This window comes from Eubalaena glacialis, chromosome 9 (assembly GCF_028564815.1).
Source record: "Eubalaena glacialis isolate mEubGla1 chromosome 9, mEubGla1.1.hap2.+ XY, whole genome shotgun sequence".
In the NCBI taxonomy this organism is placed as follows: domain Eukaryota; kingdom Metazoa; phylum Chordata; class Mammalia; order Artiodactyla; family Balaenidae; genus Eubalaena; species Eubalaena glacialis.
The window spans coordinates 123735670-123763023 of record NC_083724.1 but is presented as its reverse complement, the minus strand read 5'-3'; the positions used below and the strand labels follow the sequence as shown (position 1 = coordinate 123763023).

General features: G+C 41.9%; 1 protein-coding gene across 1 annotated transcript in view; it reads right to left on the bottom strand.

Annotated features, from left to right (window-relative positions):
• The window catches only part of DDX60 (DExD/H-box helicase 60), an 81572-nt gene that overhangs the window by 26522 nt on the left and 27696 nt on the right, over positions 1 to 27354 (bottom strand). Inside the window, exons 14-26 of the mRNA XM_061200807.1 lie at positions 24994 to 25246; positions 22963 to 23129; positions 22258 to 22416; positions 20708 to 20857; positions 18310 to 18429; positions 17113 to 17208; positions 13547 to 13662; positions 12568 to 12710; positions 12359 to 12468; positions 7008 to 7112; positions 6332 to 6460; positions 5136 to 5257; positions 3043 to 3201 (exon numbers count right to left, since the gene is read on the bottom strand). Coding sequence (XP_061056790.1) covers positions 3043 to 3201; positions 5136 to 5257; positions 6332 to 6460; positions 7008 to 7112; positions 12359 to 12468; positions 12568 to 12710; positions 13547 to 13662; positions 17113 to 17208; positions 18310 to 18429; positions 20708 to 20857; positions 22258 to 22416; positions 22963 to 23129; positions 24994 to 25246 — 1829 coding nt within the window. The remainder of the gene's footprint in view (positions 1 to 3042; positions 3202 to 5135; positions 5258 to 6331; positions 6461 to 7007; positions 7113 to 12358; positions 12469 to 12567; positions 12711 to 13546; positions 13663 to 17112; positions 17209 to 18309; positions 18430 to 20707; positions 20858 to 22257; positions 22417 to 22962; positions 23130 to 24993; positions 25247 to 27354) is intronic.

Genomic DNA, 27354 nt, shown 5'->3' with positions numbered 1-27354 from the left:
CCACTACAGTCACCCCGACGGTGAGCCCTGAGGGAACTCAAGATAGAGACCCATGGGCTGCCCACTGCCAAGCCCGCAGCCTCTGCAGCCCCCCTCCATGGTGCACCCCAAGGGGACTCAGGATGGGAAAGCACAGGACACTGGCCCCAGACAGCTGAGGTGCAGATCAAAGGAATGATTTCAGTGAGCCCAGACTCTTGCATCTTCCCATACACTGAAAAGTGCTAAACTCCTTAACTTGAGATGTCTGGTTTTCTTTCATGAACAGTCATCTTTTGATGTTCCGACTACCTTGTGTTTGTTGCAAAAACTCCTCTACATCCTGGCTCCCCCCTTACCTCTTGGGAGCAGCCCCTCGGAGCTGTCTGAGAGGCTGCATCCCGGGCTTAAGTCCTCAGAACGTCCAGCAAATAAAACCTAATTCTCAACTTCTAGGTTGTGTTTTTTTTTTCTAGTCGACACTCTCACCTTTGCACATAAGACAGCTCCTAATATGAGAATATGTGCTAACCAGTGTCCCGTCTAACTCCACTTCAGGGGTGAGAAATACAGACGAAGCAGTAGACGCACCACCAACTCACTTCCTGTGACATTCCCTTCACCTCCAGGGGCAATGCCGGGACCAGCACAGGCAGAGGACTACCGGAGGCCCCCATACTGTTGTCTAAGGGTTTCTAAGTTTTAAATTGAGGTACCAAACTTGCAGATAAAATACATCCTCCTCCTACCCTGACAAATAGAGCCCCGTAATCACCTGGAATCTGAAGGTTGAGAGTGAGCTCCAGAGGGATGTCTCCTGAGCTGCACCAACTCCTAACTTTAAGGGAATGGCTGCAGATGGGGAGGCCAGCGTGGGGTTCTCTGAAGCACAGGGCCCAGGGCAAGGGTCCCAACACCCTCAGTGTAATCATGGTGCTGAATGAGGTAGGAAAATGCTGACTGAAAGAAAATGCACACCCTAAAAGTTGTGAATTATGTTCTATTCGGTGGACATTCTTAGGACTTCAAGCCCAGGAGACAGCATCTCAAATAACTCTGAGAGACAGCTCCGAGGAGGTGAGGCAGGGGGGCGGGGAGCCAGGATGCACAAGAGTTTTTGCAACAAAGACCAGGTGGTCGGAACATCAAAGGATGACTGCTAACTAAAGAAAACCAGACACCTCAAGTTAAGGAATTTAGCGCTTCTCTGTGTATGGGAAGATGCAAAGTCTGGGCTCACTGGAATCATTCCTTTGATGTGCACCTCAGCTCTCTGGGGCCAGTGTCCTGTGCTTTTCCATCCTGAGTCCCCTCAGGGTGCACTGCCGGGGAAAGTGGTGGCTTGATGGCTGCAACATCCTTTGTTTACCGATATGACAGCAGCATTCTTAGTTCATGAAAACATTCGTCTTATTTTTAAAGCTTGACTTGTTGGTCACTAATGCAACTTGACATCGTGACTGCCAGCGTCCTGAAGAAAAGCTGTCTAAGGACTAGTGATTGAAAAGGCTGACACCTACCATCACTTCCAGGGAAACAGCATAACAGGCAGAAGGAAGAGACACAGAAGTGTCAGCAGGAAATTCTGACTTGCTCCAGAATGTGAAAAATCTGAGCCCGAGAAGCTCTAAAAGCTGTTTCAACTTCCAGGGAATTAACTACCAATCATTGCAAAATATTTATGGACCAGCTGTGACCTGCCAAGCAATGTGTTAGGACTGTGTAAGCAGCTCTCTGTAGGAAACCGCCCTCAGCAGGAAGCCCCTTTCCTTGTCACTGTAGCAGAGCTGTACTGTGACTGTTCACCAGGCATCCCGTGCCTTACTCATCTCCAGCCCAAGCACAGCTTTCAAGTCTTTTGATCACACAATACTTTGCCTAACTTATCGGTTCTTTCTGTAGATCAAAGAAGGAGGAGAGAAGAGTCAGTAATTAACAGGTGACCAGATCTCTGCCCAAGCCTCCCCTTCAGTAATCTCCCGAACAAACTGCGTGATCAAGAGAACATCTAGAGGAAGATCACGAGGAGTCCACGAGCCTACACGCAGTGGGGGACGGCGGTGACCCTGACCCCCATCTCAGTGATTAACTGAGATTACTCCCCTCCTTCCCTTTACAACTTCCATGGCCGAGCAGAATCTCAGAGGTGGTTTTGGGGGGACACTGAGTCCACCACCTCCCCGGACTGCTGGCATCCTGATTAAAGGAACCTTTCCTTTCTGCCGACTTTTGGGAGTATGTAATTGATTTTGTAAGCAGCAAGCAGCAGGACCTGGGTCATTCGATAACAACTGGATATATTAATAAAAAGAGGAAAACACACGGTCCCTGCTGTGAGAGAGCTAACAATTTAGGAAAAAGACAGCAACACATCATAATCGACCTACTAAATACTGCAGCGTAGCAAGAGCCCGGGAGAAAGGGCACTAAATCTAAGTGGGGCATGAGGGCAAGCTTCAGAGAGAGACAGCGAACTCATGAGCAGACACTCTGGGGGCGAGCCGGAAGGAGGGACCTCAAGGCAGAAGGGCCATGTCATGCGAAAGTGCAGGAGGACGTGTCACGCAGGGAGAAGAGTAAATATTGAGTATTGTCGGATGACAGTAGAAGGACGTGATCTGAAAAAGTGAGGGCAGAACTCCAAACATGGTGGCCCACCAACAATGGCCCAGGAGAACGAACAGTGAGTATGGGTGAGTTAATCAATGAGAATGTCAGCAAGAGCGGTGTCAGCTACACTGCAGGGTGGTGAACCTCGAAGCTCCCAAGTCCAGGAAGAAGACTGCTGTGATCGCCCGAGGAAGATGCGAGCCCGTCTAGACCAGGCTGCCACTGAGGATGGGAGGGTGGGAGGAAGGGAAGACGTATCTCAGACCCAGAGTCATCAGAATTAGACACCGAGAACAAGGCGGGAGTCAGGAGCACACACAGTTCTCCGAAGCACAGAACTGGCCTGCAAATAAGGGACAGCTAGGATGTCTGTGTAGCCCAGGGTACATTCCTGTTGGGACTTGTGACGTATTTCAGCCTTCCAACCACCAGCGTATTGAGTCACATACTCACATTGTCTTCTGTGTCTCAAGGGACTTCCTAACTTTTCGAAGTTTGTTCTCCATGTCGTAGGCCTCCTTATCAGCCTTGAGGGGTCTTCTGCTCTGTTGCTTTATCTCTAGGAACGTTTTCACACTTTCAGCGCATTTCTCTACATCCCCTAAGTTAAATCTGGAAACAAAGGAAAAGAATGCTTGCCTTGAAAGTAATGTGATGAATACAATTCAGTCATATAGCCATCCACTGCTGTCATCCTGACACACAGCTGTTGAGTTTTTAATCTCCACTTTTATGAGCTTCATCCTGAACAGGCACACGAGGTGTTCTGGGTCAGCAGACCCATCATTAACCACCTTACAGGAAACAAGAAGTCCCCTCCTGGGGCAATGGCAAGCAGAGCCCCCAGAGATTTCTCCTGGAAGAGGGGTCAGGCACCCCACAGGCAAAGAACAGATAACAATGGATTTTCTCTATTTACAGAAGAGAGATGTTCCTCCTCCCCCTCTTAAGAGGTGAGAAAAAAATTTTTTACTCTTTTTTATTTATTTTTATTGTTATCGTAGTTGTTCTTGTATTTAATTCCACTGGTCTTTAGGTCTGCCTTGTAACAGAATCAAAGACCCTTAGTATTAGATAAATATATGTTAAGTCCAGATATTTTTTTTTCCAAAGTATAGTTGATTTACAATATCACGTTAGTTTCAGTTGTACAACATAGTAATTCAGTATTTTTGAAAATTCTATTCCATTTAGGTTATTACAAGATCAGGGCTATCATTCCCTGTGCTATACAGTAGGTCCTTGTTGCCTATCTAATATACAGTAGTTTGCATCTGTTAATCCCAAACCCCTAATTTGTCCCGCCCCACTTTTCCTCTTCCCTTTGGTAACCGTAAGTTTGTTTTCTCTGTCTGTGTGACCATTTCTGTTTTACTTATACATTCATTTGTATTATTTTTTAGATTCCACCTATAAGTGATAGCATACAGCATTTGTCTTTCTCTGTCTGACTTATTTCACTAGAGAATATTATGGTTAGTGAAATAAGTCAGATTTCGTGACGGCCAAATCTTTTGTGAATTTTAGTGCCTCCTTTGCTTTTCTCTGTGTTTTTTTGTTTTCAGTTTTATTGAGACATAATTGACATGTAACACTGTATACGTTTAAGTTATACAAAACATGACAAGTTGATAAAGGTTTACATAGCAAAATGATGAACATAATAAGGTTAGTTCACAAAACCACCATGTCACAAAGTTACCTTTTTTTCCTTTTGTGGTGAGAACATTTAAAATCTACTCTTAGCCACTTTCAAGTATGCAATACAGTATTGTCACCTGTAGTCACCATGATGGAATTAGATCCTCAGGACTTATTCATTACATAACTGGAAGTCTGCACCTTTGACCAGCATCTCTCCCTTTCTCTCACCCCCATGTCCCTGGCAACCACTAATCTACTCTCTGTTTCTATGCGTAAGGCTTTTTCAGATTCCACATACAAGTGAGATCAAACAGTAAAATTTTGCTCTTTTAGGCAGGATGGAGAGAATTGGGGGTTTTCATCCTAACTTCTTGGATTGTGACCATTTCTTTCTAGAGACCAGGTAAACCCAGGAGTTACTGGCCTCTACAATCCAGAAATGTCTCCAGAGTCTGGGCTTTATACCTTTTGAAATGGAAATACCTAGGGACATATGGTCCAGACTTCCTGGCACCTTGGGACTTAAACTAGCATATTGTAAGGCTACTTTAATTTTATGTGGGGTAATCATGTGCATAAACATTCGACCTCTTTTGTAAAAAACCTAGGTATTGACTGAAAATTAACAAGACCTAATTAAAAATACACTAGTTTATAGTAAAAGGAGAAGAAATGGAGAAGGAAAACCAAATAAAGAAGGTAATATGTAATAGCACAAGTAAAATTATTTTTGTAAGAACTGAACTAGAAAGGTGTAGTTTTAAATATGCACTCTAATAACAAATGGGCACCAAAAATCGTATTGAACACTATTTTACCAGAGTCAAGTTTGCGTAACTTCCCTCTACTTAAAAGAATGCATCTAATACAAATTACAACCAAAAACAAATTAAATGACTTACAAAAAAAACAGTGCAGGTAACTTCTCCATTTGCCTTAGCTTTTCAACGAGAAATGGAAACATAACTGCCATGTTTTCTGAACTAACAACCGGAGGACGAAGATTCCTCAGGACCATTCTGGCCTGTGGCAGTGAAAGGAAAATTATTGTAAGTTCTGCATAATGAAGACATGAATTCCTGCTTCTGGCTAAAACATTTTCATAGTTATCTAATCTATATTTCTGTGGTCCTTTAATAGAATATGTAACAAAAACAAAAATAATGAAAGTATAAGATAAAACATTGCAAAAGAACCATCAAAGAAATATATAAATCAATATTTATATATCATATACTAGAGAACAGAAAGATAAACAGTAATACCCATGCGCGTGCGTGCGTGTAATTTAACATGCAATTTTTTAAGGCAACACAAATCAGTCTGGAAGAGGATTATTTGGTAAATGATGCTGGTTCCACTACATGGCAGGAGGTGGGGTAAATCAGTTTCTCTCTACATCATGTAACATATACATACATGATATAAGTTTCTCTCTATATCATGTATCACTTACAAATACATTTTAAAGGTTTTTCTTGACAAAATAAGTGGAATAAAATATAATTATATAGGAGCAGGAGGAGATCATCTAAGTTAAAATATAATGGGAAAAACTCACCTGAGAAAACTCTAATATATGTCACACCCCAAAAATCAGAAACCTTAATATGTGACAACAGAGCAAACTCCAAAATAAAAAGACCAGCAACCTACTTAAAACAAATATGCATAACTCATACGACCCTGGACTAAGGTTGTAATACAAAAATAGTTCCTACAAATTAAAATAAAAATCATAAAAGAAAAAAAAACTTTCTAGATGAAAAAGAGATAAAGGGATGAAAAGCTCTTCTCAGCTGCTGTCACTGTGATTCCAATCCCGAGCACCATGACCAGGACCGTGGAAAGGGCCCCTCTGTCCTCATCCGTCAGAACGTGTTGCACACGTCGGGGGAGGGACAGAGGACAAGACAAGGACATAGGTCCTCTCTCTCTCTCTAGTCTATCTCAGAATCACGGGACTTCGTGCTCAACTGAAAATCCTACAATGGAAGTTGAAGATTTAAAAAAGCCAGAAAATAGTAATGACTGCACAGCACAACTCAAGGGAACAAGAACACAGAGGTGCTTCACCCAAAACACGTGTGAGAATTACCTCCTTGACGTGACCGCTCTTCACCCAGCCTGTCAGTTCTGCCTTTAAGCTCTCTTCATACTTTCTAGCATCCATCTTTCGAATGACTATTTTATTCTTAAAATGAACGAATTCCTCCGGACACAACTCCTTGAAAAGGAATACCACAAAATTCAATAAAATCATGCAAGAAAATCCAAAAGTGTTTCTCAGCAATATGTCTCATTAACAGAATTACAAGTGTCTTGAGAGTAGAGGTTGAACTTCTATCTCCCCATCATTTCTGGTGTGTAAACCTAATAGGATGGTGAACTCTTAAGGCAGAATGTGTAGCAAAACCAAACAGGAGATGAACACAGATGGACAGAGAGAAGGGAGGGGCGTGAGAGGAGAGAAAGGCAGGAACAGAAACCCAGGACCCAGCACACAGGAGGGGAGATGAAAGGACTGTCCTATCACAGAAAGTGAAAGAGGAAGCGTGCTCAGGAGTTCAGGGGCATTCCGCCCAGCTACAGGAAAACACAGACTGTCAGGAGGAAGGCTGTCAAGAGATGGGGCAACCTTATTTTGGAAAGAGTCCACTGGTAACTTTCAAAGATCAGATGCAAGTGATTGGAAAGAGTGAGAGCTTGTCTTTGTGGACAGCAGTTACCATCCACTTCAATCAATTCAAAATAATTGCAGAATTACTATTTACCTGAGCCCTGGGCCAGCTTTCCCAGAATTCAAACATGGTATCATAAAGCTGGATCATTTCTCGAGGTGAAAGGGTCAGGTCAGAAGGGAATCCAAACTTTTCAATCTATGTTTAAAATAAAATTGAAAAATTTAATATTCCTTCTATTCCATCTGACATTCCATCCTCTGCCTCAGCATCACTCATTATCATGAACCCGAAGACAGTGAAAACAGCACTGATCTAAGAGGCTCAATAATGGCTCAGCGCAAACAAAATACTGACCAAGAGTGTCCCTGATTTACTAAGAGAGAAAAAAACCCAAAAGCCCACCAGAAGGTTTTTGTATTTCCTAAGACCTTTCAGCTGAGCCAATTCTCTTACGAGGGCTGGGAGGCTCAAACGTCTGTGGACTCAGCTGAGACAAGAACACACAGCCTCCACCCTGTAGCTGGAAGTGGAACTGATTTAATTATGAATATGATTCCTGGCTTTTGAGCACCAAGCCAGGTTAAAAGGGGCAAATCTGATTTTCTCAAGTCCTATGATAACTTGAAGGTCACCTTCATGACACGTAAGGAAACTTCTCCCCAGGTTACTGACTTGCTTCTGCTAAGCCTTCTGGATATCCACATCATTATTTTTCCACAAATATTTTAAAATATAAATTAAAAATTCCTGTTCTCCAAAAACTTGTACTGCAGTAAATGCTACTGGATTCAACCACTGTTGCTACGAATCCACTGCCTGTGAAACTATGATCCCTGAGACACTGGCAGGTTTTCTTCAAAAGAAAAGTTGGGGATGGGGGCGGGGTTTTATTCTAGGAATAGGCTTCCTCAAGGGTTCTCACTGGAAACGTTAAATCTCCAAGAAGGGGCTACAGTATCCAGATTTCTCCAAAATTATTTGACAATAGGGAACTTGTTTTAGTAAACAGCTACTAAGTTATGAAACTCAGGTTTGGAAGTTCTGGGCTAAAAAAAGCCACCCCAAACAATACAGCTGAAAAAAATTGTTTGGTAGGATGGAAAGTGCAATCAAGTTTGAATCAGAAGATCTAGTTCTAATTCTACCTCTAAATGCTAGTTCCTCATCTACAATACAGGATCAAAATATCTGTCCTGCCACCTTACAGACTGTGTTAAAAGCAAACAAGATAAATACATCAGTACAGGTTTTTTTAAACTTTTTAAACTAGTAGATAAATAAGTCTTGAAGAGGTAATGCCCAGTATGGTGATTACAGAAAACGAAGCTGTATTATGAACACCAAACATGCTAAGAGACTAGATCTTAATTGTCCCACCACAAAAAAGGGATGAGGGGCTTCCCTGGTGGCTCAGTGGTTAAGAATCCCCCTGCCAATGCAGGGGCCATGGGTTCTATCCCTGTTCCGAGAAGATGACACATACCGCGGAGCAACTAAGCCTGTGCACCACAACTACTGAGCCTGCGCTCTAGAGCCCGCGAGCCACAACTACTGAGCCCACGCACCACAATTACTGAGCCCGCACGCCTATAGCCTGTGCTCCGCAACAAGAGAAGCCACCGCAATGAGAAGCCTGCACACCGCAACGAACAGTAGCCCACGCTCGCCGTAACTGTAGAAAGCCTGCGCACATCAACGAAGACTCAACACAGCCAAAAATAAATAAATAAATTTTAAAAAATAATAAAAAGTAAAAAGTGTTAAAAAAAAAAAAAAGATGGGATGAGGACTCAGACTTGACACAGGTGGCAGACACACTGCAAAATAAATGTATCAAATCAACATGCTGCACCCCTTAAACTTACACAAGGTTTTATGTCAAACATATTTCAATTAAAATAATCATCAACCAGGTTTTGAATAAGGCTTGTAAAAATCTATAGGATGCAGGTGATTTCCTGGAATCACTGTTTAGGATCTCAGTCTGAGCACTGAACTAAATGAACAGAAAAAACTACATTCTGCCAAATAGTACGTGAATATGTTATTTTGGAATGTTAGCATTTTCTTCTCTTATTATTACTACTTAAAAGTGGCAACTTATTTTGCCTAAATAAAATAAAATAAATCCAATAACTATCATAATTTTTAAGACACAAATCTTCTGTTTTGGTCACGAGAACGCTTATGATTTCTTAGGGCTTTTAAGCTTTTAAAAAAGCCTGCGTGTCCTTATTTCTACCATGGAGGGCAATTCTGCCTTTGCCATGGATTTGTTGTCAGAATTAAGTTACGTAATACGTGGCATAGGCCTAGTAAACTGCCTGGCACGTGATCGATGCCTCAACAGTCGCTGTGACTGATGAATGACCAACCTACAGGTCTTAATGTTTTTAATCAATTTCACAACTCCGTGGCTAAAAGCTGGGCATTCCCTTCAGTTGGTCTTCACTATACGATAACTTACGAGCTGGTAAAAAACTGAGCCAGCCCAGGTGTAAAAGGAAGAGACATAAAAGGTCACAGATTCACACCCTCCTTCATTTATGAACACACAGCATTACCCACGACGTTGTTTGGGCAAATCACATCGTCCCCAACCTCGCAGGTGACGGAAGCACTGCTCCACGTGCAGGCGAAAAAGACCAGTGGCTCGGCTCCTCCCACACTTGCTGGGGCTGACACCGCCACCCCACCCCACCCCCGGCAGCTTGCAGCTGTCCCTGGGGGGCCGGACAACTCTCCACTCCACCAGAAACGAGTCTCAGGTGAAGGTGGGCACTCCCTCACCTCACTCATCCTGCCCCCCTCCCTTCTGGAACCACCCCTGTGACAGAGCTACAGAGCGGACGCCCAAGGGGGACGGCTCTTCTCTTTACGTTGCCACAGCTCGTTACGCTTTTCCACGCCACCCGCTCTCGCACATCAATCTGAAGTCTACTACACAAGATCAGGAAGCATCTCCTTGTTCAGAAAGGCCGACTTGCTTTTTATCACTGATGCTTTAGGAAACATCCCATACACACAGCTGCCAAAATACATATTTAACACTATCCAAGCCCCATTCCTATTGCCAACGTCCGGGAGCCTGAAGGAGACTCAAGCAGCAGCGTGACCTTTGCAGAGGTCACATGGGGTTAGGGGAGCGGGAGCAGCTTTCCAGCTGTTCCACTAATAGGTACTGAGATACAGGAAAGGCACTTGGACCAAAATGCCCGCCTCGCCAAGTTCTCCCAACCACCGTGCTCACTGCTGTTTAAAGACAATCTGGGCTTCCCTGGTGGCGCAGTGGTTGAGAATCTGCCTGCTAATGCAGGGGACACGGGTTTGAGCCCTGGTCTGGGAGGATCCCACATGCCGCGGAGCAACTGGGCCCGTGAGCCACAATTACTGAGCCTGCGCGTCTGGAGCCTGTGCTCCGCAACAAGAGAGGCCGCGATAGTGAGAGGCCCGCGCACCGCGATGAAGAGTGGCCCCTGCTCGCCGCAACTAGAGAAAGCCCTCGCACAGAAACGAAGACCCAACGCAGCCAAAAAAAAAAAAAAAAAAAAAAAGACAACTTGCCCTGAACCATCTTAACACAACAAATGACTGTGAAAATACTACGTTACTTAAAAACGCCAGGAAATAATGTGGAAAGAGAAGAGAAAAGGAGAGAAAGACAGAAAAAGGAGTCTTGTTATCAGTTTGTGGGTTATCATCACTATTCTAGTTTGGGGATGTGAGTTAGGTCACAGGAATTTTGTCCACATTTTAGTTTTCTTTAGAGTGTAGATAGAGCCACTGCCACACAAAAGAGAAAGTTCCATAATAAAATCCTGTTGGAAAATTACCATCGCTAGGATTCATTCCGTTGCTTTTAGAAGCTACTGCATCACAGCCCAAAGGCTATAAAGTGATTCTCACTCACTCCCTCACCCAGGCATTTGTCCACCAGATTGTTCAGAATACAGTGATAAGACTGCAGGCTCTGGAATCGATCTATCTGAGACTGCATCCCAGCCCCACTCCTTCCTCAGTGGTACAAGTTTTCTCTGCCCCACCTTCCTCACTTGCCAAATGGGAATATCAATACAGCATGTATCCTAAAATTGTTGTGATGGTTAAAAGAGACAAAATACGTAAAATTCCTAGAACCCAAAGTAAGTGCTCCATTTGGGTTGGCTATATTTGTGTCATATACATTTTAATTTTACATACGTAGCAGTTAGTTACAAACTACAAGGACACAAAATTTGTCTTCAAGGACTTAGTCTAGTAAGAAGACAAGCATGTAAAGAACTTCAGCAGCAAGCTGACCATAACTGTTGTCATACAAGAAAACTATAGACAAGGTGCTATGGAGAGAAGATTCCATCCAGCTAAGGAAGTCACAGAGGATTCTGAAGAGGTTTCCCATTACAAGGATCATCAAAGATGAACAGAGTCTGGAAAACAGGCACTTTGCATCTGTGCTGAAACACTCCAGTTTATATATAAATCATGAGGGCTTCCAGGTAAAATCCATCAAGTGGATGAACAGAAAGGACTTGGGGCCAGTTCCTAGAAGACCTGGGAAGCCTAGCTAAGGAGCTGTGCCTTTTGCCGGTTCCAAAGAAAAGCCATCAGAGGCTCAGCAGGATCAGAATTATCCTTACTAATTGTTTATCTAAATTAGCTTTCTGATCCAGATGATTATTTAGGCAGAACATGGAACTACTCCCTGCGACATCAAATATTTTAAATAAAGAAAACTCCATGTGCCTTAAAAATTGTCCATTTAGAAGGCTCATCTGACAACAGAATTTAGAGTATATTTAACTTTTCCAGTCTTGGAAGGAAGGCAAACTATTGCTTAATTATCACTTTGAGTGGCAACCAGAGCTTTAATGGGCCATTCCTGAGAATAGAAGGAAAAAGGAAAAATAATATGCAAGAAAAATTAAGAAATCTTCCCCCACTCAAACCCCAGTGCGCCAAATGAGGTCCCCTTAAGACCTCCACCTTACTGATTCACTACCAAAAAGTCATGTTGTGATTGCTATGTTAGTGAAAAGCGTCTTTTCCTTGTTTGACCTAATTCACAGCAATCACATTCTCACACATACAAGGTACTGTCCACACACAGTTGTAGCTGCATTAAGAGAAGAGTTAGTGTCCTCGAAGGTGGACAGATGGGACACAGGTGCTGAGAAGAAGGAAAATGGGCAAAGAATAAAGAAAATCGACCCAAAAAAACTTCAGGTGAAGATGTTCAGTCATTCTTAAGCTTTGCAGATGTAGACACCACTGAGGAGCAGATGAAAACTATGAAGTTATTCTTGTTACTCTTAAAACTCAGGTTCAATATCTGTTACAGAGCATCGATTCTGTAATTCTGATGAGTGTCGCCCAGGCAGCTTTGCAATATGATACAAAACACCGATGTGGCTCAGAACAAACATGGCGGAAGCATCACTCACATGGTCTGTGGTCAGCGCAGCGCACGGGTGAAAATGGTCAAAGGAAATGTCATGATTGTTTACCGAACATATGTGCTTCTCTAAATCATTGTATCTCTCTGCATAGAGCACTGGAAAAGAAGAGCAAGGATTTCCAAATGAATGAACACACAATGGCTGGAATAACTTGAAAGGAAAAGATAAAATTCCTATGAACATGTCAAACATACCAAGTCTCACTTTATACGACTGCTTCATCAGTAAGTAGTCTTGGTGAGAACTGGCGCGGCAGCCGGCATTTCTTGAAGAAGCAATATTTTTTTCCATCATACTCTCTGTTTGTTGCCAGTACCGTTTTACGGATTGTAGCCACCTTAAAAATTAAAATTACATATTATTTAGGCAGAACATGGAACCACTTCCTGTGAAAGGATTTTAAAGTATTTTAAATAAAGAAAATTTTATGTGCCTTAAAAATTACTTAAGGGAATAGGCCCTGGAGCCAGATGACCTAAGATGGAATCCCAGCCTCCTTACCATGGGCTGAAGCTCTTGGTTGGATCAAAAAATCTCTCTGGGCCTCATCTTCCACATTTAAAATGGAAATAATAATAGCAGTATGGAAAAGACTATCTAACAGTAGTAATGAAAATAATAAATCATAAGGGTTGTTGGCCATTTAAAATAAATTAACATATGCAAAGCACTTAGAATAGCACCTGGCAAATAGGAGTCTTTGCTCTAATTGTTGTTGTTAGTGGGCAAAAATCTAGCCCAGTGAATAAATAATATGGGATTTTCAACTAATAAGGCTTCACTATCTTTCTAAACATCTACAAAGCGGGACAACATAAGAAATCTCAAGGTCCATGGCAGAGCATGTCATTATACCATTTTAATTTTATTTCTTGGTAAAGGACAAAGAAAAAGAAACATAAATCGATAACTTCTGGTGAACCTTTTTTGAGATATGGGGGAAATTTCCTAGTCAACTGCAGATCCAGCTGGGAGAACCCTTGATTTTCCTTTATAGAGTGTGGCCTTGCTCAGCACCTGCCAGGAGGGGTGACTCTGTTCCTTGAATATCCAGAGATAAGGTAATAAATTCACCAGAAAGTTATGAAACTCTCCAGAACCCAGATAGAAAGCATGACATTCAAACATTCAAAATAGATAAGCATTCTATCCGGACTAGAAGCTAATGCCTACTCGGTGAGATGTTCCGGGTTGCTGATGGTAGCAGAAAGGGCCAGGAACGGACAGCGGATCATGACAAGGAGATGCTCCCAGACCTCTGCTCCAATTTCTCCACCAAGACAGTGGACCTATTAAAGACAAAAATTCTCCATTAAAAATGAGCAGAAGGTCTGAAAAGATATTTTTCCAAAGAAAACAAACACATGGCCAACAGGCACATGAAAAGATGCTCAACATCACCAGTCAACAGGAAATGAAAATCAAAACCACATAAGATATCACTCGTATCTGTCAGAATGGCCACCATCAAAAAGAACACAAGTAACAAGTGTTGGCAAGAATGTGGAGAAAAGAGAATGCTTGTGCACTGTTGGTGGGAATGTAAATTGGTGCAGCCACTGTGGAAAACAGTATGGAGGTTCCTCAAAAAACTAAAAATAGAGCTACCATATGATCCAGCAATTCCACTTCGGGGTATTTATCCAAAGAATACAAAAAGATACAAGCATCCCCGTGTTAATTGCAGCACTATGTATAACAGCCAAGATATGAAGCAATCTAAGTGTCCACTGAAGGATGAGTGGATAAAGAAACTATGGTATGTATATACAGAATGGAATATTATTCAGCCATAAAAAAGAATGAAATCTTCCCATTTGTGACAACATGGAAGGACCTCAAGGGCATTATGCTAAGTGAAATAAATCCATAAATCAGACATAAAAAGACAAATAATGATCTCACATGTGAAATCTTAAAAAAAAACACACACACACCAAAAACCAAGCTCAAAGACATAGAGAACAAATAGGTACTTGCAACAGGTGGGCATGGGAGAAACGGGTGAACTGCTTTTGTTTGTTTTAGTTTAGTTTAAATAAATTAAATAATTTTTCAATTGATTTAAAATCAGCAAATGAAAATAAGACAGGGAAACTTGAATCATCATACATGGTCTCCAATTACCTTTAATCAACCATGCCAAGTTTACATAAATATTGGCAAATTCAGGCAATGGAAAATCTTGACACAAATTCTTTTTTTTTAAATATTATTTATCTTGATTATTGGGCCTTTAACATTTTTTTTTTAATTTATTTATTTATGGCTGTGTTGGGTCTTCGTTTCTGTGCGAGGGCTTTCTCTAGTTGTGGCAAGTGGGGGCCACTCTTCATCACGGTGCGTGGGCCTCTCGCTATCGCGGCCTCTCTCGTTGTGAAGCACAGGCTCCAGACGCGCAGGCTCAGCAATTGTGGCTCACGGGCCTAATCGCTCCGCGGCATGTGGGATCTTCCCAGACCAGGGCTCGAACCTGTGTCCCCTGCATTGGCAGGCGGATTCTCAACCACTGCGCCACCAGGGAAGCCCACAAATTCTTTTAATTCCCATAACCAATCCATCAATAATTCCTCTTTATATTACTTTCCAAAATGTCTTTCAGATCTAAGCATTTTGTCCATGTCCACGGCCCCCAAGTCAACCACAATACCCTCCTGGCCACCCTCCTAGCTCCCCAGGCCACCCCCTGAATTCTTCACATCACAGCCAACAGATACGTCTCAAGGATGAATTCCATCAGGCCACGTCCACAATTAAATTTCTTCAATATCTTCCCATTGCATGTGGAACAAAATATAAACTCCTGAACAGGGCGTATATGTTGTGCTGGGGGTAACCGCCCCCCACCTGCCTCTCCAGCTTCATTCAAGCCTCTCTCCCGTCCTGCCCTCACTTTTCTCCAGACACCCTGAGCTTTGCTTTGTTCCTTGACCACAACTTTCCTACCCCAGAGCTTCCACATATATTGTTCCTTCTGTTCTTACCCCCTTTTGAACTTGCAGAGCTCGGCTCAACGTCGCCCCACTGGAAGACTTTCTGACCAGCCACTGCAGAGCCGTCCCCCTGCTGTCTCCCTGCCATCACCACGGCGGGGTCACACTGATCCATCTCGTCACCATACACGCCGATGCGGGCTGCCACCAGCATGGGTAGGCGTAGCTGTCTACCCCCTTTTTTCCAATGATTCTGTGACTTACCCTGGGCATCCCCAGCACCAACAGTGTCTGGCATTGTGGAGACACTCCTTATATATTTGCTGAATTAATGAATGTCCTTTGACCAAATAAAGCAAATGGAACTAGATTTGGGGAAGATTCTCAAATGTGGTCTCCTTTAAACAGATTAAACTATGACACCTGGCAATCAACTGGAAAGAACTTACTATCAGAGCCAGACAATTTAAAAAAAGAAAAAACTTCCCCTGCCCATTTGGCTTTGCCCTAGTCGGATAATACACCCGTCCGCTGAGTGGTGACCTTAGGCTTCGTACAGATAACACACTTCCTTGGTTCCGCCAGAATAGACATCAGTCTCCAAAGCCCGTCAGCTTTACCCTGACATAAAATTGGGGAAGCTGAGGTGCCCCACGTCACAGCATTTCAAAGCTTTGAGACGAGAGTACATTTCAAAGTTCTAGACTGCAAAGACAAAGCTGTTGGATTTTTTTTTCAAAATGAATATTCAAGGCCTTCAAGACGTAGCATATACAGCAAGTGCAAAAAACAACCCCAGTAAGTCAGATTCGAACCAATCAAAAGCACAGCTTGCTTGGTAGCGTCAAGCGTACAACAGGAAAAATTTAGTGAAATACAGGCTTATCATCATTTTCCCCTTTAAACTGAAAACGCTTCGGAGCAAAAGAATTCTTCTATAATGCTTTAAGTCTCTTTGAATAAATGTTCTTAATTCTGCTGTAAAAACTTTCTCAATATCCTTCATTTGCTCTATAAATGTCCATCATTTTCCATCCTGCTCTCTCTGCCCAGGGAAACTGACCCACAGAGGCTACTTCAAAAGAGCTCCAATGCTCTCTGGTTCCATTGGCTTTGGCCAAAGGAGAGCCTGGGCAAGAGACCTGAAGGGAACGAGGGTGAGGTCTTTGTGCCATTGGCTGCCTTCCTGGCAGGCTACCCTGAGCCAGGCGTGCTCCTCGGCTAAGGCAGCTGGCCCTCGCAAAGCGGTCAGCACACTCAGAATCTCCCTGTGGGTCTCAGTGACCATATCTTTGCCTTGTCCCTTTAAGCTGAGGGGCTCCTCGCCCTGGGCTACTGCCCTAACGGCACAGTTCCCCCGCCCACACACCTTTGCAAAAAGCTCTTCTTGAATTCTTCCATTTTGCGTGTGTCATCTGTTTCCTGCTGGGACCATGACTGACAAGATACGGTACATAACTGACATCATTGTTACAGCCCCAAACTCTTTGCTTTGGAGATCAAAGATCAGATTCTTGGAATCTCTGTCCAGGAAAACGTATGCCCTGGTGATGAGTTCTGCTCCTCTGAAACGGTGGTCACCAAAGACAGTTCCTCTGCCATCCAGAGGTCCGCAGACACAGATACCCTGTCCTGAGGCAGAACAGGAAAACGGAGCCCAAAGACTGGTGCGATTCACAGGGGAAAGCCAGCGTCCTCCGCAACCGAAACTCCACGCGGACGATGAACGCCCCGAAGCAGCGAATGTCTTCAGCGTGGCGCTTATGCAACCAGGAACTCAACCCAGAGAAACAATACCAAACCTACCTCATCAAATATAACGTATCTGATCCTCTTGACCCACGCCTGGCGATGCGGAGCTAGCAGCAGAATTTCAAAGCAGGCAGGCACTGTGATAAGTACCTAAAAACAAGAACATTGTGCAAACACTTAGAGCACTTGCTACACCCAGATGTAGTTCTAAGAATATAAAAGAGAGAGTTAAAACTCCTGAAGGGACCTGCTGATTCACTAGAATATGATATATTCGTTTGAATCTTGTGAAACTGCAATTTTTATAGGTCAAAATGGTAAGATATCAGATTTGAAGTTTAAATGCTTATTTATGAGCATTCACGGTAATAACAATAGGAAGAGTTCATTGTCGCAGGTTTATTCCTTCAAAATCTGACCCCCAGGTTCAGTTTAGGTTGAAAACCGTTGATTAAAAATGAACAACTATGGAAGCTGGGAGAAGATGGGGCAGAGAAAGAAGGTGAACTTCAGAACACACCTGGTGATGCCTGGCCCACCTGGCTTGGACTCTGGAGCACGTGGCAGCTGTCACTGCTACTCCACACGCAGCCAAAATGGCCAATGTCTCTGCCCCAGCCCTGCTCAGTCCCAGGGTGCCGAAGGTGGGGCAGCACAGGGGCCGACAGCCGGCCTCCGTCGGACCTCACGCCCCGCCCCTGGGCAGCGGTGCTCTTACAAATGGCGATGTGGGTGTCACATCTCACACCTACCATGCAATGTGCTATAGTCACGTTTTCACTTTCTGTTTAGCTGTAACTGTTTCCAGTGAGTTTAATAAGGAGGGAAACTGCCTGATTTACTTAACACCATGAAGTCCATCCATAAATACAACATTCTGAAATTATGATGAGTATCCTTCCCATCAAGAAAGGTCAAGAAACAGTTATTCTGAATGGAAATCAGGTTGTCAATTTTTATAACATGGGGTTCTTCAGATCATTTTTGATCCACTTATAAACCAAGATGATGCCACGAACTATAACTGAAATCTGAAATCAAAAGGTAAGTGTCCTTGAGAACGATGAGCTCCATTTCTTACTCTCTGGAATATAACACCGTTAAATTTTCTCTAAAGCCACTTCATCTTTTGTAAATTCAAGAAAATTCCTTCTACAAGCCCTTGTCAAGATATTGCATTTCTACTGAAAGAGACTTCTAAGTACTATCACATAGTTCGATAACAAACGCATTAATTAGTGTATGTCCTACCTGAGAGTTGAGAGCCTCATGACGGTAGTCCCGTGTAAAAACACCACACAGAGTTACACCGTTCGGCAGATTTTTGTTAAAACGATTCTCAACAGTTGCTGCCACTTGATTGACAAGGGCCTGATTGACAGGGAAAAATATCCATTAATCACATAATAAAGTACAGGGGAAACCTCAGAGAGAGAACGACAGGCACTGTCTAAAAATACGTACTGCTGGGAGGGCAGGAAGCTTCATCACCCCTTTCTCCTACCATCTGCCTAACCCACCGGCTGCCTTTGAGCTCTGTGACTGCACGTGAACCTCACTTATAACCTCAACCCAATGTAAAATGGGAAAAACCGGCTTCATCAGAGGGAAAAAGCAGGAAATGCTGCACACACATGACAAACAAACAGCTGATACCTGGGCAACCAAGGCTTAGGAAGAAACCGTGAGTCTATGTAGAACGGCCAAGGAGGGCAGCCGGGGTGGACGTGTGGTTCTCGTATTTGGGGGCATCCCCAGACCTCAACCTGCGAGTGTACAGGGGACCCACACCCCGGACTAGGCAGGTGGTGGCTAGCGGCACCTGAGAGTGTGCAAACCCATACACATCTCTGTATTTCACACTCTATGCCCAAAAAAGTCTCACCTAGATTAAAATGTAAACTTTAAAACATAAGCATAAAGATACTAGAAAGTGGACATTTTCACATATTTTCATATATTTGAGCACACTTGGAAACACTAAATGGAAATACTGATAGATCTGACTACACAAAGATATTAACAAAATATCATTAATATAACCGCAATATAGCAAAAAGATAAAATGACAAAAGTATATTGGTTATACTTTACAGAGAAAACATAATATACTTATTATACAAACTTCTGGCCTATCAATAAAAAGTCAATCCCCTTCCACTACAAGAAAAAGAAAATGGGCAGATTTCATGAACAAGTAGTTCATGATTAAAGAAATATCACTGCCCAGAAATCATACGGAAAGGCTCCCCAATCAGTGATCACAGAAATGCAGATTTATTATGAGATGGAAATTTTTACCTAGCAGTATGGCAAAAAATGTTTAAAGATCATAGGAATGTTGGAAAAAAATAAGAGGATATATATACTGCCATATACTGTCAGAGGGAATAAAAATGGATTTAAACTTTTAGAAGAGTAATTTGGCTTCTAAAACCTTTGGGTTCTAAAACTTTTAGAAGAGGAATATGTATTGTGTTGAATTACCAATTCCACCTCCAGTAAGCTTAATTTTTCTTGATATATTTTATTAATCTCCTGCTATGAACACTTACTGCTTTCGTAACCATGAAAAACGAAAAAGCTACAATCAAAGCTAAAGTGCTAATTTCAACTAATCATGTTGATCAATCTGGTTCTGAGCCTGAGCCCAAGTCACTCAACGCCACATTTTCCTAGAAACTAAAATGGAGTGAGATCTCATTTTAATCTGTTGAATCAAAGTTATCCCAAGTAAATCTGCCTTTCTTAAGAGTAATCACCTTAAAAATAAGGGGTTGTAAATGAGGATATGCAAACTTATACTTCCTATAAATCAGCCTTTCTCCTAAATGACAAAGATCATACTTTCTGTATTTAAGTTTGGCATTAGGTGGTTCTAGCCATAAAAGAAATATGGCAAAACCACTTGGCATGAGAAACACATCAGGCACTGACGCCCAAGAGCAGACAGGGTGCATCCCATCGAGGGCAGAGGCAACGCGGGGTTCCTAAAGACTCAACATTGCCCAACAAAGTCAGGGTGCTTCTCTCAGTTCGAGCAAAAAGCTGAATGACAAGATCACAGGACCAGACCTCTGCCTCACAGTGCTCTAAGGGAAGTATTACTTTGGCCTCTCAGACTGGAAGGAGAAAATGCAGGTTAGAAAATAAAGTGAGACGCATGGAAACAGAACAGGCTGGTGGTCAGCTAAGGTGGGGCTAAGGGCGGGGAGAACGGGTGAAGGGGGTCAAAAGGTACAAACATCCAGTTATAAGATAAATAAGCCCGGGGATGTAACAGTGACTATAGTTAACAATACGGTATTGTGTACCTGACAGTTTCTAAGAGAGTAGATCTTAAAAGTTCTCATCACAAGGGGAAAAAAATGTATAACTATATGAGGTGATTCATGATTCGTGTTCACTAGAATTATGGCGGTGATCATTTAACAATACATACAAATATTGACCATTATGTTGTACACACGAAACTAACAGGTTACATGTCCATTTTATCTCAATAAAAGTGGAAAAAAATAAATTGGGAAAAAAAATAAAGAGAGCTAGATCTACCACATGACCACGTGCATTAAACTAAAAGAGGAGGTTCGGGAGTGAAAGAGAAAATTCAAGTCACTTGAACGACACCCCCAGCCTCGGGACGTACCTTGGTGGGGGCCACGTACACGACCACCCCGTTGTCACCCTCCCGTAGCACCTTCTCCATGCAGTAGTAGGAGGCATAGGTCTTCCCTGAGGACGTGGGGGCCACTATGACCGCAGACTCGTTCTTGTCTACGACGTCCAAGAGCTCTCGCTGCAGGGTTCAGAGCACCGTTGTGTCAGCACCACGAGAAGCATGTTAGCAAAACAAATACCTTAAGACACTTCCAGCATAATTCTCTGAGCCGCAAAGGAGTGGTTGCGAGTTGAAAACATACCAAAAGATACACGGGAACTTGTGAAGAACTCACGGCCTCTCCCAGAAGAGAGAACTGCAGTGCTTTTGAGCGTCTGGAGGTGGGTTTGTGTGTGAAAAACAGAGAGTGGGTCTGAACAAAATATCTTGTGCTGGGGTAGATATTCTTTCTGATTACTTGTCATTGACTAAGTGCACAACGGCTCTGAGAAATGAAGATCTAAGAGTATGTATTTTTGTAAGGGTGAAAAAGTAGCTGAACAGAAAAAAAAAAAAATCAATGATTAATCATTTTACTACTTATCTTGTACTTTCTAAATAGAAGGATGCCAGCCCCTACTTTGGAGGGCATGTGGGACCTTCATTAAAACAGACTCTCATCCCTTTAGCCTATGCTTTTATTCATCGAAGTGAGGACTGGTCAAAGGATCATTAGCCTGTGTGATGGGCAGAAGATGGAAAAGCCCCCCAAAGCCCCATCCTGCACACTCTCTGAATCCAGGTCCACTCTGGGCCACACCTCAGAGCAAAGGCGACATCAGAAGAAGTGCAGTGGAGGGGGGCGTAGATACCTAGAGGGCCCTTAGCTGCTTCGTGGTCTGCACTTCAGGAAGGAAGGACCTGGCCCCCCTGCTCCTGAACAGCAGGCGGGGAGTTTCTGAGGTGCTCCAGCATCATCAAGACAAGGAGGATAAAGTCAGCTTCTGATAAGACCACTTATTAGACTGAGCCTCTGAAATGGCATTTTCATAGGTAAACATGTTTAACTGATAAGGTTCGAGGCAATTTTATAAGGTTGAATCAATGCAGAAACGCACCCTTTTATTCCTAATTTTATAGCCATCAATATTAATTTTACATTTATTTATAGAAAAGTAGCTACTATGGTCACGGGTACAGGCTGTAAATATCTGAACAACTGTCTCTACTGTTTAAACTCCTTGAATTTCTCTGTCACATTTCTATATTTACATAGGATATCCTACAGACACAGGGAAGCCTTGGAGGATGCTCCATAATGATACAGTCGGATGACACAGACAGAACTTCAAATATATACATGTGAATCCATCAGCGTACCTCCAAGAAAATGGTCTATTTATGAAAAATGGATGATATGAAAAATTCACTTTCTTTAAATGGGAAAAAGTCTACATTTGACATTTCCCATGACAATTTTAAATGAGATGACTCAACACTAAGAATTTCATGCCAAATGTGCTGTGTGGAATCACGAGACGCTCCTGAGATCAGATTTAATAATAAAATACAAAAATGTTTGTTTCATCCGTCATTACCTGCCAGGTGTCAGGAATAAAGTCCTGGACTCTGGGGTCTGGATCTTTCCTCTCATCTCGTACCAAATAGTGGCCCATGTACTGCAGCAGAAACCGAGCTGGCCCAATGCCAACTGAGTATTTGTTCCTTTTCTTCCCCTTTATGTCATTTCCTGTGACCTATAGGAGTTTACAAGTCCATTTTGAAAGTGATTTTAAATTACAACATCCTTTAAATGATTAAAAATATTTTTTTAAATAAAATAACTGAAAACTAATTTTTACGAGAAAAGCATTCTACCACCTTTCAAATTTTGCAATATTTATTGAAGAAGTCTCTTATCACCTAAATCATTATCTTAACTAAGAGTAAATAGCAGACATCAAGATTTTCAGATATCCATCACGGCACTTGAGCTACAATCTGATATCAAGACAACTGAACAGTCGCAATATAGTTTTTAAATGTTTTGCTAGAATTAAACACAGGATTAGTTTTAAGGGTCTGCAGAGACTATCTGGCATTTTTGTCCAGAGAAGCTTTTGTAAAATTTTCTAATTCTAGGTTACTTCAAGTTGGGGGAGCTGGATTACTAATAACGATTATGAACTTGGAGTAAATATTTTCAGTTAAAAAAAAAAAACCCAGGTAATTGTCTTTACAAGACACTTGAGGTACACCTAATAATTACTCTTATTAGAATGGAGCTATTCTGAAAACATTACCTGCGTTGGATGCAAAGAACTTGCCAACTCCTCAAATCCTAAATAGCTAAGGCATCTGGCTATTAGTTGCCGATCTGCCTCTTGCAAAAGTTCTGGGTATTTTTCCATCACGGAGTAGATCCTTTTCATCATTTGAACAGCTATACTTAAATCTTTTGTGGTTTCACCTTGGTAAAGAATAAACAGCAAAACTGTTATAAAGGCCATCAAAAATAATAAATGTTTGATTGTCCAAGATTAGTCACTCAGGCTATCAACCTGACCCAATTAAATTCATTGTCTTACTTAGCATTAATGGAGGTTTTGGAATACAGAAAACTCAATAAAATGAAAGTGCAACTAAACACATTCCAACATCTCTGTGGATAACTGAGATGTAGCTCTGTAAGTGTTGGGAAAAAAAAGAAAAATCTTGTAGCTCATGATAGAAATAAGATCACTAAAGCCCAAGCTGGTCTAAGTTCTAAGGAATACAAATCTTTCCCAACTATTATTTTCATGCCTTCTCTACTATGTTCAAAGAAAAATGTCCAGATGAGTTTAAATATCTGGTTAAAGACTTGGCAACATTTATTGAATCCTAATGGTGACCAGAGATAAGTATCTGGTGTAATCACTGGAGCCTTTAAATTCAATCAGTCTGTTACACCTGCCAGATCCAAACTTTGCTAATCCCCGTCCATTTCTTTACAGTCACATACATCCTTTCTAGCCCTCCTCACGGCTGGTCTTTTCATACTTCACATGTTAGGGCAGTTTTGATTCGCCCTTTCTTCCAACCAACCTACATTTTATCTATTTAACAAATATTACCAAACACATACTGATGTTATAAAGGCTACAAAAGAAATTTAAGCCACTGTTAATCCTGATCTCTCTCAGGCCAACTGCAAATCCTGACACAACATCTTAATTAGAGAGACCCACAGAGGCCAAGTCTTTCGCTTCTCACAGGGATGAAAACCTCAGGGAAGTCTGTCGTTGCAGGGGCAGATTGAAGTTTGTAGAATGACGGGGTGGGGGGGGAGAAGAACCCCCAGTGACCCTGTGTTCAACGGATTCAAGTGTGGAGACGACCAAGACAGACAGGTCAATGAGGTGTACTCGGAAGGACTGTCAGTTTGGAGGCATACTGGCCCCTCATCATTTCACCTGCCATCAACTTACACGTCTCTACCCAGCCATGTTTCTCCCTTACCTGCTTCTTCCTGCCTCTTCTTTTCTTTTCTACTATCTATTGTAGCAGTTGTAAAGTAGAGCACATGGAAACCACAGCAACTTCTGGAAGAACTCAGCATGCCAGGCAAACACGATCCGAGTTTTGCCCAGAAAATGTTCGCACTTCAGATCTCAGAGATGAATGACAGACTCTCCCTGGGACCTCGCCATCTGTGGGCCCCCTTAATGATGCCCACAACTCTCTAAGTGGTTGTTTGTAAACTTTGACTGGGAATTCATTTGAATTTTTTTATTGGAGTGTAGCTGGTTTACATTGTTGTGTTAATTTCTGCTGTACAGCAAAGTGATTCAGTTATACATATACATTCTTTTTCATATTCTTTTCCAATAGTTCCCTGTGCTCTACAATAGGACCTTGTTGTTTATCCATCCTACATATACTAGTTTGCATCTGCTAATCCCAAACTCCCAATCCTTCCCTCCCCCTCTCCTTGGCAACCACAAGTCTGATCTCTATGTCTGCACGTCTGTTTCTGTTTCGTAGGTAAGTTCATCAGTGTCATGTTTTAGATCCCACGTGTAAGTGATAAGGAATTGATTTGAATTTGCTTATGAATGTGCTGTATCTTTGCTATTGGGGCCCCCTTTGAGACTTCATTGCTCATTGATAAAATAGAGGTAATAGTACGTAGAGGAATTCTCCAAGGACAAAATCAGATAATGCATCTAAGGCTTCTCTAAGCCTTCTAACACAAACCTCCAGTTTAATAAATAACAGCTGTCATCATTAGATTTTTATTCTTCTCCAATGTATTCAAACAAACAAATCAACAAGAACTCACAGCCACATACCTTCACCACGGCAATGTTCTTTCCACGCTCTCAAGCAGGCAGTAATCCCCACCATTTCAACTCGAAATTTCACTGAGCTACTTTTACATGATTTCAAAAAATCTTCTAGGTTCTTTATTCCAGAGTTTAAATTCTCTTTCATTTCCTCCTCAATAGAAAAGGACAGAACATTCCATTTTTTCTCTTCTTTTTGTTCTTCCTTGGCAAATAGCCTCTCCTTATTCTCTCTAGTAATTTTTTCAGCCTTGGTCTCCTGCCCAAAAAAAGGATACATGTCATAAAACAAGTTGGAAATAGTCCAAGATGGCATTGCATGAATGAGACAATAGTTTTAAGTGTATATTGATTATTTTGAATGTCATCCCGTTCTTGACAAGGCACAAGTTTCATTTCAGTGTCTGTTTCTTAACATTGAAGCCTCTGTGAATTGAAATCTTTGGACAATCCAATTTAATGACTATAAAGCCTCTGTGCAGATAATTTTTCTAGATTTCTAAGTGGTGTAGGTTATAAACTGAAGAGTAAATGTAATACAATCAGAAACACCAGGACCCTGGTTTTTCTGTCTCCTGATCTCTCGGGAATTGGTTTTCCTCTTCCATCCCCCATGGTCACCTCCCTACCCCAACTTGTGCTTCTAGATATTTCTTCCACAAAGCCTTGCTCAACTCTCCCAGCCTGAGTACGTATTCCTCCCCTGCCCGGGCGTCTCTCTATCAAATGCTCATCACACGCAATGCAGTTGTGATTTTCCTTGTCATGAGACAGGAATGTGCCATAGTTGTTGGTGTGTCCCAAGCACAGCACAAGTTCATCCTCTTTTATGGGTGAATGAGGAAGGGGCAGGTGGGAAGGAACATCATAAAGAAACCGGTTTGCTCTGTCTAGACAAGCATTTCCAACCAACTTACACACAATATAGACCCACTTCTACTACACTTTTACCTACTTGACCTATTAATGTGCAAAGAAAATTAGAGAACTGTTGTATCCGTAAGAGAACACTGACAAACCTTCCATTATTCTGCTTAGTCATGAAACTCACATCTAAACTTTGCCTTTAATGAAGTCAATTTTCATTGTCATCACTTTCTCAGTATTTAATTTGAATCAGTCGAGTTTCTCCAATGTTTCAACTTCCCAAATGTACTGTCCTGGGATAATTCAGCATGGTTCTGTCTCAACAGGACAAGAACAAACCCTGGCTCTTTGCCAGGTACAATGTGTTTGTTTTAGCTTGAAGTGTTACTGGAAGAGCACAGTTACACGGTGCTGAGGTTGTTTAATCTCCACGAGATAATTTATTTAATTTCCAATAATGTAGAAGATAAAAAAAACATGAAATGTTTTTCAGTCTTTATACCTTACACTAGGTAATTAGAATTTTTGCCAACTTTCTATTTTATAACCTCTCTCTCGAGAAAAAATAACTATATAAAAGAAGCTTTTCAGTAAATAAAAAAGGAATAGTTGTAATTGGATGGTCTCACTAAAGATAAAATTGGCTGTGAAAATAAAAAGGAGGTTGTCGCCACGAGAAGAAAAACAAAGACCACCAAGCTGGGCCTGAGGCGGCTGCTTGTTGACTATTAAAGCAAAAGTCCTCATGTCTGCTCAAATATTTTTTTAACTTTAGGCATAACTGAAAAATTGTAGGATATTGAAAGTGTACATCATGGTGGCTTGATATACATGTACACTGTGGAAGGGTTCTCCCCACTGAGTTAATTAACCCATCATCAACGCACATATTTATCTTTTTGGGAAGGAGTGGAGGTGAGAATATTTAAAATCTACTCTCTTAGCAAATTCAATGATATGATGTAGGGTTATCCACTCTAGTCACCATGTTTCTCCTCTCTGTTTCTATGAGTTTGACCTTTTTTTTCTTTTGGATTCCACGTGTAAGTTACACCACGCAGTATCTGCCTTCTCTGTCTGACCTACATCACTTAGCACCTGTAGGTTCAACCACGCTGTCACAAATGGCAGAATTTCCTCCTTATAACTGAATAATATTCCAATATATATATAGACCACATCTTCTTTATCCATTCATCCCTTGTTGGACGCTTACATTGTTTCCATATCTTGGCTGCTGTGAATAATGCTGTAATGAACATGGGAGTGCAGAGATCTCTTCTACATCCTGTTTTCTTTTCTGGGATAAATACCAGAAATGGAAATGCAGGACTATATAGTAGTTTTATTTTTAATATTTGGAGGAAATATACTATTTTCCATAGTGGCTGCACCAATTTACATTCCCACCAACAGTGCACAAGGGCTCCCTTTTCTCCACATCCTGGCCAACACTTGTTTCTTGCCCTTTTGATGATGGCCATTCTGACAGGTGTGAGG